The 18,750-nt window shown below is 38.0% G+C and overlaps 1 protein-coding gene across 4 annotated transcripts; it reads left to right on the top strand.

Moving 5' to 3' along the window:
- The first annotated feature begins 1,299 nt into the window (after nucleotides 1-1,299).
- Nucleotides 1,300-18,599, top strand: LOC111563280 (signal transducer and activator of transcription 4). 4 transcript variants are annotated; one of them, XM_055015609.1, is made up of 24 exons: nucleotides 1,300-1,394; nucleotides 1,520-1,698; nucleotides 3,554-3,689; nucleotides 7,472-7,570; nucleotides 8,605-8,697; nucleotides 8,789-8,867; nucleotides 9,018-9,103; nucleotides 9,291-9,442; nucleotides 10,256-10,414; nucleotides 10,837-10,929; nucleotides 11,036-11,095; nucleotides 11,206-11,226; nucleotides 12,531-12,621; nucleotides 12,765-12,809; nucleotides 13,026-13,109; nucleotides 13,197-13,295; nucleotides 13,703-13,838; nucleotides 13,959-14,011; nucleotides 14,294-14,388; nucleotides 15,763-15,899; nucleotides 16,709-16,900; nucleotides 17,008-17,053; nucleotides 17,319-17,412; nucleotides 17,967-18,599. In XM_055015609.1, exons 2-24 carry the CDS (start codon nucleotides 1,571-1,573, stop codon nucleotides 17,988-17,990), a joined length of 2,202 nt encoding a protein of 733 aa, XP_054871584.1. In that variant the 5' UTR covers nucleotides 1,300-1,394; nucleotides 1,520-1,570; the 3' UTR covers nucleotides 17,991-18,599. The 4 variants fall into 4 exon arrangements, with proteins under 4 accessions (XP_054871584.1, XP_054871581.1, XP_054871582.1 ...); XM_055015606.1 differs by having other exon boundaries at nucleotides 16,709-16,912; XM_055015607.1 differs by having other exon boundaries at nucleotides 12,528-12,621.
- The last annotated feature ends 151 nt before the right edge of the window (nucleotides 18,600-18,750 follow it).

Genomic DNA, 18,750 nt, shown 5'->3' with positions numbered 1-18,750 from the left:
TTGTTTAAGAAATATGTGGTCTTGTAAATTTTCATTTGCTGGTAATCACATGCAACATGCAGCAAAAAAAGCAGCAGTTCTACTGGATTTATTGATTTATTTTTGCTACTTCTAGCCATTCTTCCAACATGACTTACAGAATAGTATTTGTAAAACCCACAGATTGTATATAATAGATCAGTTTTTTATATATATAATCTATGGTCAGTCTTTACAGTAAAACATCTTCACTTCAATTTCCATTTGCTGTTTTCAATTGATTACACTCAAATGAAGCATATTGTGAATGTAGATTTAGTAGCCATTTTAAATTAAATTACACTTGCAATCTTAAGTTATAATAAATGAAGTTCAGTCAACACATGTTTACAATATGAGCAGCTTCTTAGTCTTTATTTTTAGTCTAGTAATTGCTTTTCCCGTGTTACTTTGTCCATATGGTGTTTTTTAGTTGTTAGAAAAAAAACATTAAAAGCAAAATAAGCACAATGCAACACAACGGCTGAGCATTTTCACCTTGAAACTGCTGTGTACTAAAAACATTCTCTAACCCATGGATAGAACTTCTAGAACATTTATCTTCTTCAGGATTGAATTAGCCTCTAATTTGAACATGTATGACTGAATTACTCCAATATTACAATTTACAGTTGTGTAGTTTGGATTAGTTTTACATAATTTGAGCAAATGAGCTGCAGTGAGTGTGGAGGGATGAGTGGAGAGAGAGAGGCACCTGGAAAAAATGTAGAGTTTCTTCAAACACACCTTAAGACAGAAAGAAATTATTTTCATGGAAATAGCTTCTAAATATGTAACTTTGATACATAGAGATCAGATATTTTAGGAGTTAAATCAACAACCAGAGAGGAAATTCAAGCAGATACCTCATGATGTCATGATTTCTTTATATTATAGATAAATCAGTTTAAAGTTTTATTTCTGGCCCTACAATTTTTGGACTCTTTTATAGTGGAATTGTTGGTATTCATTTAAAGCTCGCTTTAGACATGAGCAGATACGTCTCATCAAATGTGGATGAGATGAAGTAAATAATGTGCATGAGGGTCTACCATTTCAGTCAGCAAAAAAGAAATAAGACAGTAAGGATATCTTCAGGGGATCTGCTAATTTCTCTAGTTTCTAGCTACTGTCCTACATTTCTTGTCACATTATTCTTACCAGCCAGTCTATGTTATGTGTGTCACGTCCAACCCAGCTGAAATATGCGTGGTGGCTGGATGAAGGGGAGGGGCTTCCTGACTACCTGAGCTCAGCCCCACAGGGTAAATGAGGTCGCTTCCTGAACAGACATCAACTGAAAACGAAAGTCAAAGAGGGAAACAAGCGCACATGTTGAGTCAGACTGACGGGAAAGCAGCGCAGCAACATCTCAGGTAATAAAGATGAGTTTAAAGAGCATCTATCTCTCAGAGAAATGAGATGAGGTTTAAAATAAAAGTATGAGTAATTATAGATGGTAAATCAATGCTGCCTTGTCCTTTTTTTTTTCCATTTGAAGCACTCTTTGGTGACAACAGGTGTGTGTCCTGTGGCATCTGTACACTGCAGCATGAGCCAGTGGAAACAGATTCAGCAGCTGGAGATCAGACTCCTGGAGCATGTGGACTATCTGTATGACGATAATTTCCCCATGGACATCCGACAGGGGCTGGCCAGCTGGATCGAGGCTCAGGATTGGTGAGTCCTGTTGTGTGCTGTGGGGTTATCATGGACATCCAAAACTGAAAAGAAGAGTTAAGAAAACTTGTCCAAAAAAAAGAAAATTTGAAAATCTTCATCACTTTAAAGGCAGCTGTTTTTTCAGGCTATAAGATCATTTCGCCTAAATAATAGAAATAAAAGAAAGACATATTTTCTCACATAATGTTGGTGGATTTGATGTGTAGGCAGACATATTAGAGAGAAAGAGGTATCTCAAGGAATGGAAAAAATGAGTACATTTAGAACTATCTGCATTGATAGAAAGTAGGTGTGAAACTAGGTGTGAAGAAATATGTTTCTTAGAATTTGTGTGAACAGACAATATTAAAAATAACATGTCTTGAGTCTCAAACACCCTCCAGCTATGTGAATGTTTTTTGCAGAGGCATGCCAAGTGGGTAAATTTGTCAAATCATATTGTTTTGTGCCAGCAATGAGCAGCAGACAAACAGAGTTGGAAATTAGCGAACATTCAGCAGCTCAACCAGACATTTTTACTTAAATGGAGACAACATTGGACTGAAAAATGCATTCTATTGCTGCTCTGTGTTTGCTGGATGGAGGAATTTTGCTGCTATACTAGGTGACATTATGTTGTTTGGTTTGGAGCTTGTTTTACTGCCACCACGCATTCAAAAACTCAAAGTGTGCTGCTTTAAATATTTCAGTATTTTTCCTGTATTTTCCAGTTTGATTAATGAAATATTGTCTTTGACTGTGTTGGCGGCACCGCATTACAAAGGTATGCATTTCTCTAAATACATTTCATTTGTAGATAATGCAGCAAAATAACACATTATATTTCCCAGATGAAGTAATTACAAATACTAATAGAGTGTGACGGATATACTTTTTCAGGGTCGATAACGACGTAGATTATTATTAATCAGTCAGACCGATATTTGAAACCGATGTGCATTTGTTGCAAAAATGAAAATTTAGAACAACAGAAACTCCAACACTTTGTTGAAATGCTTTTGTCCATTTATGTTTAATATACACTACCATTTAAAAGTTTAGGGTCACCCAGACAATGTCATGTTTTCCACGAAAACTCTGATTCATTAAATGTCATCTTCATTGAAACAAACTGATTTTCTTTCAAAATAAGGACGTTTCTAAGTGACCCCGAACTTTTGACTGGTAATGTATATTTAATTAAATGAGAACTTTTCAAAATGGATCCTTCAGTGTTTATTTGGCTGTTACTTGTGACGTGTAACCAGTCAGACAGTGCTGTGGGCAGGACAGAGTGACTATAGCCAGAGAAAGGTCATGGCATTAGTCAAACTAACATAATTCTGTGGTTTATTTGATCTCTAATCGGTTTTTTAAAAAATAAAGATACCATATATGGAAATGCTGAATATTGGATCTAATAATTGGCCAGACCAATAATTAGATGATCCTTAGTTACTGATCAGCTACAGTAGCTATTTTAATTTTGAGGCAGTGAAGACCACTGCCAATGTCACCTTGAAACTGTGAATCAGGTCTTCAGTTCAGGATTTGTGTAGATATGTGGGATCATATAAAGTTTAATGTTAGATTGGTAACTGTCAATTACAGTATGTGGCAATGTATCTCAGGCAGTTATGCAAAATGTAGTGAATAGAGTAACTTAATACTTTCTAAAGAGAATAAATAAGTAATTTCTGGAAAAAGCAACTAGTTTGGGAGTGTTCTGAACTCCATTATCAGTGCAGCTGTTAGGATTTACTAGATTATACAGAAGTACTATATCAGGATCTTTTTTTAAACAAGCAATATATCAGCCACCTTCTTCTTAATGCTGGGAATCTCCTAAGCACTGGACTGCTGTGTGTTTCAGGGAAACAGCGGTTAATGATGAGTCGATGGCTGCAGTGATGTTCACCAACCTGCTGTCCCAACTGGACAGGGTGCGATCGCAGGAGCAGAACTTCCTACAAAGACACAATATGAAAATTATACAGCAGCAGCTGCAGGTTAGTGTCCCTCCTTTCGTCCCTTCATGTCCTACTTATATCATATTGAGAACTCCATCTTCAACAGGGGCTTTGTTTCTTGTTTCCAGCTTGCACAAAGCTGCAGACCTGCCTTTGAAACTCTCTTTTCTTCACTTCCTAGTTTCTACAGCATTATGTAGCCTTACTGTGCTACTAGGGGAAATCAGATACTCATGGCCCAACAAAACTGAAAGCTGATTGTTCATCTTATTATTTGTGACACTCATCCAGTGCTCATCAAATGGCACAAACAATTTTCACTGTGATAGGAAATAGGAGTGTATCTAGAAAGAGTGTCAGCAAAGGGTAAACAAAGGAAGTGTTGAAACATGCTGTACTGTACATGGTATCCATGTATCATTGCAAAGGAAAGGTGAAATTTTAGTCAAAAATATGAATGTGGAAGGACAAGGTACAGGCATGTTTTTAAACTCCAGATATTACATGATTATACACCAAGGAATAAGGCTTTCTGTAAAAGCACAAAATGCAACAACTGTTGCTGTACAAAGTTCTGTCAGCACAGTGAATGAAAGGTAAAGATAATAACTAAAAAGCTTTTAATTTGGTTTTACAGTGTTTTAGGAGACTCCAAGTGTGTGTAATACTTTGGTGAAGCAAAGACAAAAGCCCAGTAGCAACACAGATAAACCTGTGTTCACACCCTAAGATGCACAAAGATGTGATTCTCTGACTATTTAAATCTGTGATAGTGCATCGCAGCATGTTAGCATCGTAAAGAATATAAAACATGTTATTATGCTTCTTTTGCATAAATTGTTCTACACTTCCTGTGCCCTTACAGCCAAGCGCTCCCTGTAGAACAAAACACATCAAAAAGAAAAGCTGTGGGCTTCATAGTATAAAAACAATTCAACCATAGATCAACCATAGTGTCATGATGTGTGACAGATGTATCCTCAATAAGGAGAAGTAGCTTTGTGAAGTCTGTGATGTGTGTGTGTGACTGTGTGTGTACAAGAGGTGAGAGGGAAGTAAATATAATGCTCTCAAACTAAGAATCACTTTAAATGTGTAGTTGGGTTCTATTTTTGTGTTGTTTGCCTGTGCTCACTGAGAGTAATATTTTACTTTTCTGTCTCAGATATCAATCAAAGTGAGTAAGCAAATATAACCTTTTAGAGTTTAATGTGTAAGAAGTCTGTCTGTTCTTTCTCAAATTTTGCATTTATTGGTTATCAATACTCTTAAAAACTGCTTATTGAGGTCATCATTGGAGGATGTAGAATTCAGCTGAGGAGCTCTACAGGATGTTTGGTTGAGGTCAGAGCAGCCTCGCGTCATAAGCCTCGACACATCTTTTTATTCTGGAAAAGACATGTACTTTTGCAGAAATAACGTGAGGCGCACACCGCTGTTTCCTGTGTGTATGAATGTGCATGTTCTGTGTCAAAGTCAACACTTCTCAGAGGAAGCAGCTACTCCCCTGCAGTAGTCAGGGGTGTTAGTGGCTTGTTGTTGTTGCTATGTTAAGTGCGGGTGGAATTTGTCTCATCGATTCATAGAACACAAGAAGGATTTAAAACCTCTCTTGGAGTCACAGTCAAGCAGAATCTTTCTTAGGGAAACCCCTTCTAGAGCTTTGACCTTCACTGATCTCAGTGAGAAAACTAAAACATTCGAAACACTGAACCAGACGTTTTAATGCATGCAAATGCATCATTGTTGCTGTCATGAAAGTGAGTGTAGGTGTGTGTTTATGCATCTTCAGATATTATTCTGGCAATGATGCTGATGAAAACTTAGTCACCGCGGAAGGCGACAGAGAAAAAAACCTCCCTTTTCCCACTGCAACATTTTATGTACTTTTCGATGTGGGCTTTTGAATGGGCTGATGAACTAAACAGTGCGACCTTCTTTCAGAGAATCAAGCGGTGATGTGGAGGCAGAATCGGGGCTGAGGGAAAGTTCGTGGCTTCACATCCTGCTCTCAGTGCGGACTTTGTTGCTCTTTAAGCCTTCATTATCCTCCACCACACGAGTGGTTGTTATGCCACTTCATAAAAAATTTCTCTCGCAGACCTCAAACATGAAAAGTGTGACATTAGCCTTCGTTGTCTCAGCTGCTCTGTGTCAGAAGCCCTGTGATTACCTGAAATCACCTGTTACAGGTTAGAAGAAGTCAGAAAACAGACCCAAGAGGAGATGCAGATGGCTAATTATTGCTTGAATTACAATACACTGAAGGGTTAAAATGCCATTATTTATTAGTATGCAATGCAAAATTATTCAGGTTTTCATAACCAAAAGCCTTTTACGTAATAAGAACAATGAGTTATACAGAATTGGGAATTTGGCTGGTAGAGAAGCTCTAATGAAGAGATGCTGTGGTTGCATAATGGTAAATATAGGATTCAGTATTTTCTAGAATTTGACTCGTAATAAGGGCTAAGCTTCGGGATTCAGGATTGCTTCTATCTATCTTTAATCTATCTTACAAGACTATAATTGTCTTAATAAATAGCTGGTGTATCCCTTTAACATGATCCACTACACTTAAAAAAATCAGAATTTAATTTTTTACATCTTATTGATGGAAAATTGTCGTCATCCATGAGCAAGGGTGATGCTCCAAAGGTATCAATTTTTAAAGTGCACTGTATGTTTTAATACACACTGGTTAGTCAAAACAGTAAAATGACCTGCTAATATTGTGTAGGTCCTAATAGTGCTGCCAAAACATAGACTTAGTCCTGTAGGGGTGTCCTTTGGGTGTCTGGTACTGGGGTGTTGATGCTGGGTCCTTTTGGTTACTGGGTGGAGCCTCCATCCAGATTGGTATCTGGGGAGTTTGGAAGCCAGGTCAACACTCTGGGCTCTTTGTTACAGTTGTGCTCATAAGTTTACATACCTTGGAAAAATCTTTAAAATATTCTTTTTTTTTTTTTTTTTTTTTTTTTTAAAGAAAATATGTTTGATCATGGAAAAACTTTTCTTTCATTTAGGGTTATTGGTCAGACAAAGTTATTTATTGTCACGCAATTGTATTTGCTCTTATCATTCATGCTTTCTTTAAAGAATGTTACATATTTTACAAATTCTGCCAGGTTATGTAAAGTTCTGAGCACAACTGTATATTCGTCGAGCTGTTTCTGAGCAGTTTTCGCGGTGTGGCAGGACAAACTGGGAGAGTGTTGCTGCCATAAAATCACATTGTAACAAGATGACCGGAGTTACTCACTTCACCTGTTTGTGGTTTTAATGCTGTGACTGAAGAGTGAAAAGACTATATCACTTTTAAAAGGAATCTCCTTTGAATTAGCTTATTTACAAGCAGCTGTGATTTACTTAATCTTTATATTGCTTATGCAGCTACTTTGGTTATAAATGCGGATCACGCCTTTGAGATTTCTCTAAGACTCAAAGAAACGTTGTGGTTACGGTCTATGCCGATGAAAAAACTGGCTGTCCTTCAAGGATCTGATGATGTTATCAGTCAAGGTCCTCTGGAGTCCGTTTAAACCTCATTCCACTGTGGCTGAATGAAACATTTCCAGTAAGCTTATGTCTCCGAGAAGACAGACTGTGCCAGTTCTCTGTGAATACTGTTTGTCTGTTAACATGTACTTGTCTTTACTGCCTGCCAAGATCAACATGAACTGTGGCAGCTAAAGAACCTAACCATGCTGTGTGACTGTGTTTATACTCAACATACGTTTAAATGAACACATTTGAATACAATCAGTGAGAAAATATCTCTATTTCCTTCATATACTTATTCAATCTATGACCCTCCACAGCTGAAATACACGACCAACCCTGCCATCATGGCCAGAGTTATCTCCACTTGCCTCAGGGAAGAGCGACGTATTCTCTCCAGCGCCTGCACAGAGGAACAGGTTTGTCACATTGTCTGTGTTGATGGGAAAGTCCCTGTCCTTCCTGAATTACAGCTGCTGCTGGTAAATCAGAGCCACTACCAGGAAGACAGCGCAGTGTAATGTACCTTCCAACCGTGTCACTTCGTTCCCGAGAATCCAAGTTGGACTGCCAAACACTTTCAGTTTTTCTTTAACCGCCCTTTAACTTTGATGTTTTACTTCAGTCTCACTGTTCTTCATGTGTCACTTTCAGACAGCAACTTTAAACAAATATAGAGTCATAAAGCCACAGTACACTACCTGGCCAGCACTAAACAGCAGACAGACACAGTTAGCAGCAAAGTACAGAAGATAAGCAGCTAAAGAGACAGATATTTTCTCTAAGAGATAGTAAAGAACAAATCAAGACTAAAGGAAGACATTTGCCAAGTGGCAGCCATTTAAAAGTTTGCTATATCAACCTAAAGGATAATATCCTTCTGAGAGCCAGCCCTTCTGTTGCCCATCTAGACTATCTATTGTTTTTTTTTTTTTTTAACAGAATCTGCACAACAGCCCTTTAGCACTGATGTTTTTTATTAGAATTTTATCATAGGGGTTTATTGTTCATAATGATCATATACATTCTTGTTTATTAAAATGTCTAAGACTTTATTAGACCCAAAAATAGGTTGAAAACTACAAAAAAAAGACAAAAAGGAACTGCACAATACTTGCTTTCCTTGGTTTCATATATCAGTGTTGTTTTACAACTTCTGCTGCCACCAAGTGGCTAAAATATCTGTTATTGTAGCTTTAAACCGAGTCTAAGTTTAAGTTTTTTGGAGGAAAAACAGATGCAGTCCTTCCAGCCAGAATGATCCCACTGATGGAGTTAATATTTTAGATATTCTTGTTGTACACCTAGGCTGAAGCTCTTTGGCATGTGAGTCTTTTGTTAAATCAGAAATGTTGAGCATTCCACCTTAAAGCCTAGATTGCAGATTTAAAAAGCAGTTATCTTTCAGAAAGTAGATGAATGAAACCAAAAGCTGACTAAACATTTGTCAAAGGGTCCACTGGAGAAATCGCTGCAGAATTCTGTGGCCTTTGAGAGGCAGAAGAACATGGACAACAGAGTTGGGATCATCAGGGGCAGTGTGCAGGTAAATAAAACACTCAGATGTTTTAGGTTAGATCCAAACAAAGACAGCACTGCATTTCATAACTGTTTTCATTTTTTTTAAATGTTTGAAGTTGATGGACCAGGCTGTGAAATACATTGAGGACATGCAGGACGACTTTGATTTCCGCTACAAGACACTGCAGTCTCGAGGTGAATGTTGGTATAAATTGTGCTCACAAGCTGTAAAAAATGATTTCCTAGTTTGTAAGTGTTATTTTGTACTGGCGTGCAAAGGAAGTGCACAGCCTGCAACACACAATAACATAGTCCAAAGTATGTATTTATGGTTTTGTCTGTCAGAATCATCAGATAGGAACTCTGAAACGATGAAACAAGAAGTGACAAAACTACAGGAAATGCTGAACAGACTTGACTTTAAAAGGAAGGTATGTATTTGTATCAACCTTCAAAGCTCTGAAATGTGACAGACGTTAGAGTCTTACAACACTGTGTCCAGATACAAAACTGGCAAAAATGCCAATAGCTTATGGCTATACATGTAGCAGTCATTGCACTGTATGAAATGAATGTCACAAACCATCATTAATTAACTGTTTTTCATTCTTGTAACAGGAGATTTTGTCAAAGATGGATGTTGTCATCAAAGAGATCGATGATCTGGTGACTTCTCAGCTCAACCCGGAGCTGCAGGACTGGAAGCGCAGGCAGCAAATCGCTGCCATTGGAGGCCCTCTGCTTACTGGCCTGGACCAGCTGCAGAGCTGGTAATGAGCTTTAAGAAAAGTTTGAAATAATTACTTTGACACCCGTTTATTTCACAAACACAACATACATAGAGAACATGCACACATACATGTACAGTATATGCAGAAAATGCAAATATTAAAGTCCCTCCCGGATCTTTAAGCACCTAATTACTCATACTGTGAAGCTGTCTAAGCTCCAGTAGTTCAGATTTCTATATTTAGAATAGTTCAAATGCATCAGGTGTAATGTGAAATGTACCATTCATAGTGACAAACTCACAAACAATACTGATTCTGCAGTTTCCCTCTGTTCCATGATTTTAGCATCTTTTAGCTCATTATGTTGCTTTTATGACACAACATGGGCAAAAATATGAATGAATGCTGCTTTAAAGTCCTTCTCCAGTCGATAATTTAACCCCTAAAAACTCATCTCTGTGTGTCAAAGTTATACATTTGTAAGTATATTCCATTAGAAGAATCCCATCATGCTTTACTCTATATTATTGCTTCAATTAAAATGTGTGGATTCATGAAGTCTCTCTGTTCACCCGCCACTGGAATCAGTATTGTGCATGTTAGAACAGTTTTCACTAACAGTGAACACATAAACAAAAAAAATATTTTTCAATCCAACAACTCAAGTACATCAACCTCATATCCGAACACTTATTTTCCTTCGGAGCTGTTTCAAACTGGGCACCTGTTGTCGTTACATCCAGTCATTTCCAGTGTGGATTCTCCCCGACAGCAGCTATGTAATCATCTGAAGATTGTGTGCTTGAAATGAGCATAAAGTCTCCATTCCCCTCATCTCAACCCTCTCCTCAGGTTCACTCTGACAGCACAGAGTCTCTTCCAGATCAAGCGTCAGCTGGACAAACTGGGGGAGCTGGTTGTAAAGGTCACCTATGAGAGCGACCCAATACCTCTGCAGAAACCTCAGATGGAAGAACGAGTTAAATACCTCATCTACCATCTCATCAAGAGGTGCTAACACAACCAACACCACACAGTGCAACATAACACAGCAATGGTACAACAAAACACACAGCATTACTGTCACTGCACAGGCCTTTTGATCATGACTTCTCAGGTGTTTTCTGTTTCCAAGCAGCCATTTTCTGGGAATTTGAAAGAGGTTTTGTTAAATAATCAGTTTTCAAGTTTTGTTTTCTAGTTTCAAATCTGTATAGCATGAGCTTTTATCCTGTCTATAAGGGTATGCAGACCCTTGATATGTGTAAATGAGTAATGACGATCGACTTCCTCACTACCTGCAGTGCCGAAAACACATTACACAGTACAGAAAAGTGATAAATACACAACAAACACCACCAGCTGTGATTTTCAGGCATGAGCTGTCAAGCGAAATGAATATGTAAATGATATGAGGTGTGGTTTGTTCTCAGTTCATTTGTGGTGGAGAAGCAGCCATGCATGCCCACTCATCTTCAGAAACCCCTCATCATCAAGACCGGAGTACAGTTCACAACCAAAGTCAGGTAGCATCATGTCATATGATATTATTTCCTGATTTGTAGCAAAAAATAAAACATAGTAGCAGTCATTCGGAATTTACATAGTTTTTCTCTTTCTGGTTTCTCACAGACTCCTGGTTAAACTTCCAGAAGTGGATTATCAGCTGAAAGTGAAAACAACTTTTGACAAGTATGATCTTTATTCTTTGAGAAGTAAATCTATTCATTACAGTATCTGTTTGCAGCACTATCAGTGCAGTAAAATTTCTATAATGAATGTGTTTCTGTGTGTCTCTACAGGGATCTCCCCCCTGGCAGAGTGTGAGTACAAACAACCTCAGTATAGAATGTGTCACTGCTATTTAATGTTGACAAAGAACAGTAAACTGCAGCAGGTTACAGAGATATTTTTACTTTTAATGCTGCACACAGTGTTGCTAACAATGTGCAACATCACTTCATGATTTCATTTCAGAATGACAGTGGTTTTCAAGGAAATGTTTGATTAAACTTGCTTTGTTGCCTTTAACCCTTAGATGCACGAGTGGTTGGACCCTAAACTCTTCCATAAATGGGTCAAAAATGACCCATATAAGAATCAATGTGTTTTGTACCATTTTTGTCATTTTGGTTAAGAATTATAATTTTGTATTATTGTTTGTATTTGAGTTCATGATTGAAATATGCTTATTTTTCATTTTATAACAGATTTTGATGATTGAAAAAGAGGAATATTACATAGAGCAACAATAGAAGAATGTCAATGTCCATTTTGTTGATATTTTTCCACTTTTTTCCTCCAGCTGTTGCTCCAATTTTGTGCCTTGCATCACCTCTTGTATGATACTATCAGTGATACAGAGTTTGGGGTAGTAATACAAATATTACAATTTCCTTAAAAGTTTAAAAGGTAATTTAAAATTTTAAATGGAAAGATATCAACAACATGTTTTTTGAGGAATAGCTGGAAAATGAAATGATAAAAACTTTTCATTGCAAAAAAATATTTGACCTACTTATCTAAGGGTTAATAAATCTGTATTTTGTTCAGTATTTCTTCAAAATGTAGTCCATCCATCCATTATCTATACACCCTGGACAGGTCACCAGTATATCACAGGGCTACACATAGAGACAAACAGTCACATTCACACCTACGGACAATTTAGAATTATTGGTTAACCTCAGCATGTTTTTGGACTGTGGGAGGAAGCTGGAGAACCTGCAGAAAACCCACACATGCACAGGGAGAACATGCAAACTCCATGCAGAAAGATCCCAGGCCCAGGCCAGGACACAAACCAGGGATCTTCTAGCTGCAAAGCGAACCTGCTAACCACCAAGCCACTGTGCAGCCCCAAAATGTAGTCCACAAGTCAACATATTTCTAAACTCAGATGTTTTCAGTTGTATTAATTTATTCTCAGTTCACTTTGAGTTAGTCGTTGATTGAGTGTAACCACTGCATGCTTGTTGTGTTGTGGGATTATTACTGTAATTCACAATGTAAATGGCCATCCGTGAGCTTATTCCAGTCCTCCCTCCAATGAATTAATTCCATCTAATCAATAGAGACTGATTAAATTTAGTGAATCAGAGAGCTTTTTTGTTTTTTTCCTCAGAAGTCGTCAGTTTTTCATCCTGACCAACAACACTAAAGTCATGGATATTGAGGACTACTCTAACGGCTGCCTCTCAGTGGAGTTTAGACACCTGGTAAGACAACATTCACTGTCTGCTTTCATTTACTAACCAGTAAACGTTAACTGACGTTTTTTTTTTAGTTATGTTATGAAATCTGAACCAGCTGTTTAGTTATTATGTTTAAGCAAAACTGACAGTGAGTTTGTGTCTTACAGCAGCTGAAAGAGAAGAAATATATCAATGGCACAAAGGGGAGTGAGGTGAGAAATGTGGAGGACTGCTAATGTAGCAGCAAAGTGCTTTTTTAGTGCTGAATCTCTACACTATTGTCATGTTCATTTGTGCATCATTTTCAAAAGACTGTTTATGTCATTGCAATGAACATCTGAACATCATAGTAACGTTAATAAATCAGCGCAAACAGAAGATGAGCTCTGAAGTTGTCGGGTGTTTGTGGTGTTGTGTGTATTTGGCAGGGCCTGCTCTCTGTGACAGAAGAACTTCACTCTCTCAGTTTTGAGGCATGCTTCACGGTGCAGGGCCTCACCATCGATCTGGAGGTCAGCAGCAGTGCAGGTTTAATTCATCCACTCTTTGAAAGTCTCTGTTGCTGCTGTTCGCTTACCGTATGTGTGACTTTTTTCCAGACATGCTCCCTGCCACTAGTGGTGATCTCCAATGTGAGCCAGCTGCCTGGAGGATGGGCCTCCGTCATGTGGTACAACCTCCTGACTGATGAGCCAAGGGTGAGCATCACACCTCGACAAGAAGCATTTTTAAATGCTGTTAAAAATCTTAAATGCTACAAATGTGATTTGTTTAAATACAAAAACCACCAGAACATTTTCTCCTCTAGAGCAAGTTCGTAATGAGGGGCAACCATTCCCAAGTGCTGTACAGACAGGCTGGCTATGTGAGATCAGTTGTGGGTTGAAAGAGAGATGCTGTTGAACTCTCTCTTTTGAGCCTGTTCTGAATGTCTTGGAACAGATGACTGTAGTCGTCCTTGAAACCACTTTTCAACAGCGTGAATACAGTTTAATAAAATGGTAGTTAACTTGACCCGTATGAAGACTATGCTTTACAGTTTTTCAAAACTGAGAATTGTTGATTCAGTTTTCCATGTTACATAACCTCCATTACTCTTTCATAGAACTTGGCGTTCTTTGGGAACCCACCTCGGGCCAACTGGAGCCAGCTCTCTGAAGTCCTCAGCTGGCAGTTCTCCACTTTTGCTGGTCGAGGTCTCAACAAAGAGCAGCTCGCAATGCTGGGAGAAAAGCTTTTTGGTATGTTTCTTTAACCTGGACATGAACCTGTTGCTCAGACCACACAGGTACATACTGATTCAAGATGAGTTCAAAGCACTTTAACTTCTAGCAGTTCTGACTTTCTGTATGTTTCTGTAGGTCAGCATGCCTCCTGTAGTGACTATCAAGTGTCCTGGTCCAAGTTTTCTAAGGTAAGAGTTAGATACTATGGCCACACGCTGTACCATGTCATATGACAGGCAGTGTGATTGTGCCATCTAGTGGCCACTAATGTGCACATTAGAGGAGAGAAACTTCAACTTTTTGAATCCTGATGAAATGTGGTCAAAATATCAAAGCTTATTCAGTGTCTTCAAATAAAATACTAATTTTTTTTTTTTAAATTCTCTATTGAATCTCTTCTGACCATCATATATTTCATATCAGAATTACATTTAAAACCAATTCATTGTATGCCATTCAATGTTTTCAAGGAGAACATTCCAGGGAAGCCCTTCAGTTTCTGGATGTGGCTGGATTCAATCCTGGAGCTCATCAAGAAGCACTTGCTGCCAGTGTGGAATGAGAAGTAGGCCACTCCTTTGTTATGTCTCACCTCCATCACCTCCTCCTCCCTTAACTGTCCCAATAAATCTCTGCTTTGCAGGAACACCGTACCTTTTAGGATATTACTAAGAAATCACTACATAAATATATTCTGTTTTGTGGCAATTGAATCATACTCATGTACCTCAGCAAGGCTTGGATCAGACATCTAAATGGTTGTAGTGTTAGGTTAAAACCACCATTCCCCAAAAAAATCCAGTACCTGCTTTTAAAAAGATTTTAATGCAATTTATGTGCTTTCATCTCGTCAGTTATGTTTAGTATCTGATTGTTTTCACTTTTCTGGAGAAGGCAAGGTGTTTCAGCATCTGTCACTTGATCCACTACCCATAAGTTCCAGCTTACACAGAATGACTGTAAATTTGAGTGATTTTCCCCATTTGAATTGTTTATCGGTGTATGAAAATAATGCAGATTATATGACAAACTCAACATACAATATGTGTGGTAAAAATTCATTCAGGTCCGCTAATTTGGCAGATTCTGTTGTGCAGTGAACTCTTAAATTCAACCCTGACCACATTTATCAGGAGATCAGATATAAGATACACAAACGTTGTCATCAGTGACTGATTCTCCCTCTGGTGAAGTTTCTATTTGAAATGTTCCTTTGCATCAAACACACCAGCTGCTGCCATGTTGATGTGATTTAAAATTCAGATTAAACATCTAATTCATTTTGTTGGATACAGATTTTTTTCATTGGCTGATACTAGTGGGCATCCAGAGGGGTTTGCATGAATGACTGCCCACAACTGAATGAAGCTTAAAGGAACAGGAAATGCCATTTTGGTTTCTTTCCTTGAGTGTCCAACTTTCTGATAAAGCCCCACTAATAAAGGGTTCATAAGCTTTAATTAATGGGATTATCAGTAGCTAATACATCATTTATGAATCCTTTACAGACGACTTATAAGTTCTAAATAAAAATATTAAAAATAGAGAGAATGTCATAATGGATGATTCTCCACAACCTGGCAACCCAGCAGTTGTTCTTATTAATTTATAACTGATCTACAAATCAACAGTAAAATATTTATTAATCATTAATAAAACCACAGGAAAACACACATTAACAGCAGCTGTTGAAATGCAGCTTGAAAGTTGCACCTTCCAGTAATTCCTATCATTTTTCTTGCATTGTTTTTTTTTGTTATTGTTGTTGTTATACAGGGTTGTTAAGGAAAAGGCAAACACCAAGCAACCCAGCTTAACCACAAATTAGACAAGAGATGTTGCTGTTAAAGTTGAAACAGAATCAGAAAAAAACATCCACAGCATAAAAAGGTCATGTTCTTCTCTCTTCCTCCCTCTTTCACCACCACCATCCGTGCAGCTATATCATGGGTTTTGTGAGCAAAGAGATGGAGCGTGCCTTGCTCAAGGACAAAGAGGCAGGCACCTTCCTCTTGCGCTTCAGTGAGAGCCACCTCGGGGGAATCACCTTCACTTGGGTGGAGTACAGTGAAAACGGTGAGGCCTCTTTTAAATATAACATTTCTACCAAGAAACTGATTTGTTACTCTGCCAAGGACTGCGGCAGAGTTGTGTGATCATCGGCGTTGGTTTGTCTGTCTGTCCGTCTGTCTGTTAGCAACATCACTCAAAAACAGGATTTGGATGAAATTTTCAGGGAAGGTCAGAAATGACACGAGGACCAAGTGATTAGATTTTAGTAGTGATGCAGCTTATAGTCTGGATCCACGGATTTCATAAAGATTTCTGTATCATTGCGAGATAGCGCAACGCCGTCACTGTAACTATGACTACAACACTACGTCAGCTGCCTGCTGACCATCACATGATTACGATCCCACTACAAATTGACCGCTGTGGACTTATTGGGGCTCATCTGTCGGAAATGATACAAGGAACAGTTGATTAAATTGTGGGGGTGTTTCCAAGTCCCATCAATTCCCGTCGCCCGCTACATATTTAGGTCATGCGATTTGGTATCCTAATGTACACATGCATAACACACGCCTGTGCTCAGTGAAAGGTCCTTTTGTTTGTGTGTACATCTATATCAAATGGCAACATTCTTTGTTGCTGTGATTTCTTATCCTCAATAATTAATAAATAAGTGCTGCATTTCTGAAAGAAGAATGCTACATTTCTGACAATGCCATATGGGGGAATGAACAGCCTTGGCAGAGTACTGTGCTCTCTGAGTATTTTTCTCAAAAAAATTTATTTTTACATACAATTTGCTCCACTTAAATATTCTCAGTGGGTTTCTGAATCTGATCTGTTACTTCGCTAACAATGAGTTTTTACAACAGGTGATGCGAAGTTCAACTCTGTGGAGCCGTACACCAAGAACCGGCTCAGTGCTCTGCCGTTTGCAGACATCATACGAGACTACAAAGTCATCTCAGACGGGGTCGTCCCAGAAAACCCGCTCAAATTCCTTTACCCCAACATCCCCAAAGATGAGGCCTTCGGACGTCTTTACAACAGCCAGCCCAGCAAAGGCAAGAGAACAAGTCTGTTTATTTATTTGGAGTTCATGCTTTTTTAGTGGGTGACTAGAATGTAGACAACAGCACTAATCTGTCTCATATCTCTGTTAATCTTCCAGTTTATCCATACATATCATCTACCTTGATCCCCATCTCAGAACTGCGGTGAGTTCTTCATACTACTTCTCTTATTTAGCCTACTCCGTACGAACATAAATCTTATTTATAAAACATTCATTATATATTTTATCTTGGCATTGAATTATTGCACCAAATCTGGGTAATAAATGTAAAAAAGACTTATTGCTTGTGATGTTTGAGTATAATGAGAGGGAATGTAAATACACTGGAAAATCTTACATGATATTTAAAAATGATTTCTATTACTTATTACTGATATTCTATTATCTTTCACCAACTACTATTTCAGCCCAAATGCCAGCACCACACCACCTTCTTGTCAGTCCCCTCAGCCCCCAATGACTCCTGGAGAGTTTGACGTGCTCTGCTTTGACCTTAGTGACGTAAGTTTGCATGAGAGTAATGGACCCAATATTCTGTATTTTTATTATTGTGAATGAATCCATTGAACAGCCAAAAACAACAATGACTTGATCTTACTAACAAACATTTCATGTGAATCTAGAGGTTGGTATATATATATATACGACAAATAAACTATAAACTCCAGCTTGAGTGATGTTTTTTAAAAAAAAACAAAAAAAAAAAGATCTAAACTGATGTAAATCTTACAAAAACTAGTCTTTATAAAATTAACAATAAATCAATTATATTTTCAGTAGGAACCAATAGACTTCTATACAATCACCACTGAGAGACAGAGTTATATATTAATGTTTATTGGCTTTTCATGGGCTTTATTGTCAAAAACAACACCAGTCTTAACCTTCTGTGAGTTATTTTCTCAAAACAACTGAACAGATTAAAAGTATTTGAATACAATGTTCAAACAGCAGAGTGTCTGAGTTGCATTTTTTCTGCTTTAAACTCAGAGGTTAATGTATTTTTTCTTTAAGTTAGCTACACTTCTAAGGTTGTTTTCCTTTTTGTTTTACAGATGAATTCTCCATATTCAGAGTGAAGTGAGATGAAACACCCAACATTTTGATCAGAAGTTTCCTGGCAGCGTCCTCCAACTGACCTGACTTCATGCAGCCTCCATTCAATGTTAATATCATGATTATCATAAATCAGTCAGGTGTTTTTACTTGAGAATACAGGGGATTTATTCACTGTACTATTGTTTTATGTTTTTTTTTTTATATATTCACGAGTGTTCTTGAAAGAGATGTTTCAATTGTCAGTCTGTTAATCTGTGATGACCTGATTTTGAATCATTTTGTATTTTAAATATTGACTTATTTTCCCTCTAAGGTCAAGTTTGTAAATAAGACAAAACTTTGATTGTAATCCACCATATACTAGATACTTTATGTCTACACCAGTTGTACCACCGTATCTTTTGCTGAACTGGAAACAACTGAAACTGCATTGTTACACAATCTTCTGATCCAACATGTTACAAAGTGTACACTCTTAGTTACATAATTATTCATTAGTCAGGAATTCAAAGCTAGCTCATCTGCCCCCTACTGGCCATCAGTGTGTACAGACTACTCAGCAGCACGGCAGAAGTTAGTGCTTTTATTTTGGAAGAATCCTGAAATAAAAAGCCTGAATTTAATTACAACTTGATGCAGAGACCTGAGCATTTGTCGAGAATCACGTGTTTCCCGGTGACTCACGCGTGGGCGTTCTGTATTCAACACGGTGCTGGGCGGGAAAGTCTCCAATGTGGTGGAAGAAGTCTCCTCAACACGTCAAAGACTTCTCATTAAAAT

This window comes from Amphiprion ocellaris, chromosome 11 (assembly GCF_022539595.1).
Source record: "Amphiprion ocellaris isolate individual 3 ecotype Okinawa chromosome 11, ASM2253959v1, whole genome shotgun sequence".
Taxonomy (NCBI): domain Eukaryota; kingdom Metazoa; phylum Chordata; class Actinopteri; family Pomacentridae; genus Amphiprion; species Amphiprion ocellaris.
The sequence above is the reverse complement of the archived record's forward strand: the minus strand, read 5'-3'. Positions and strand labels throughout refer to the sequence as shown.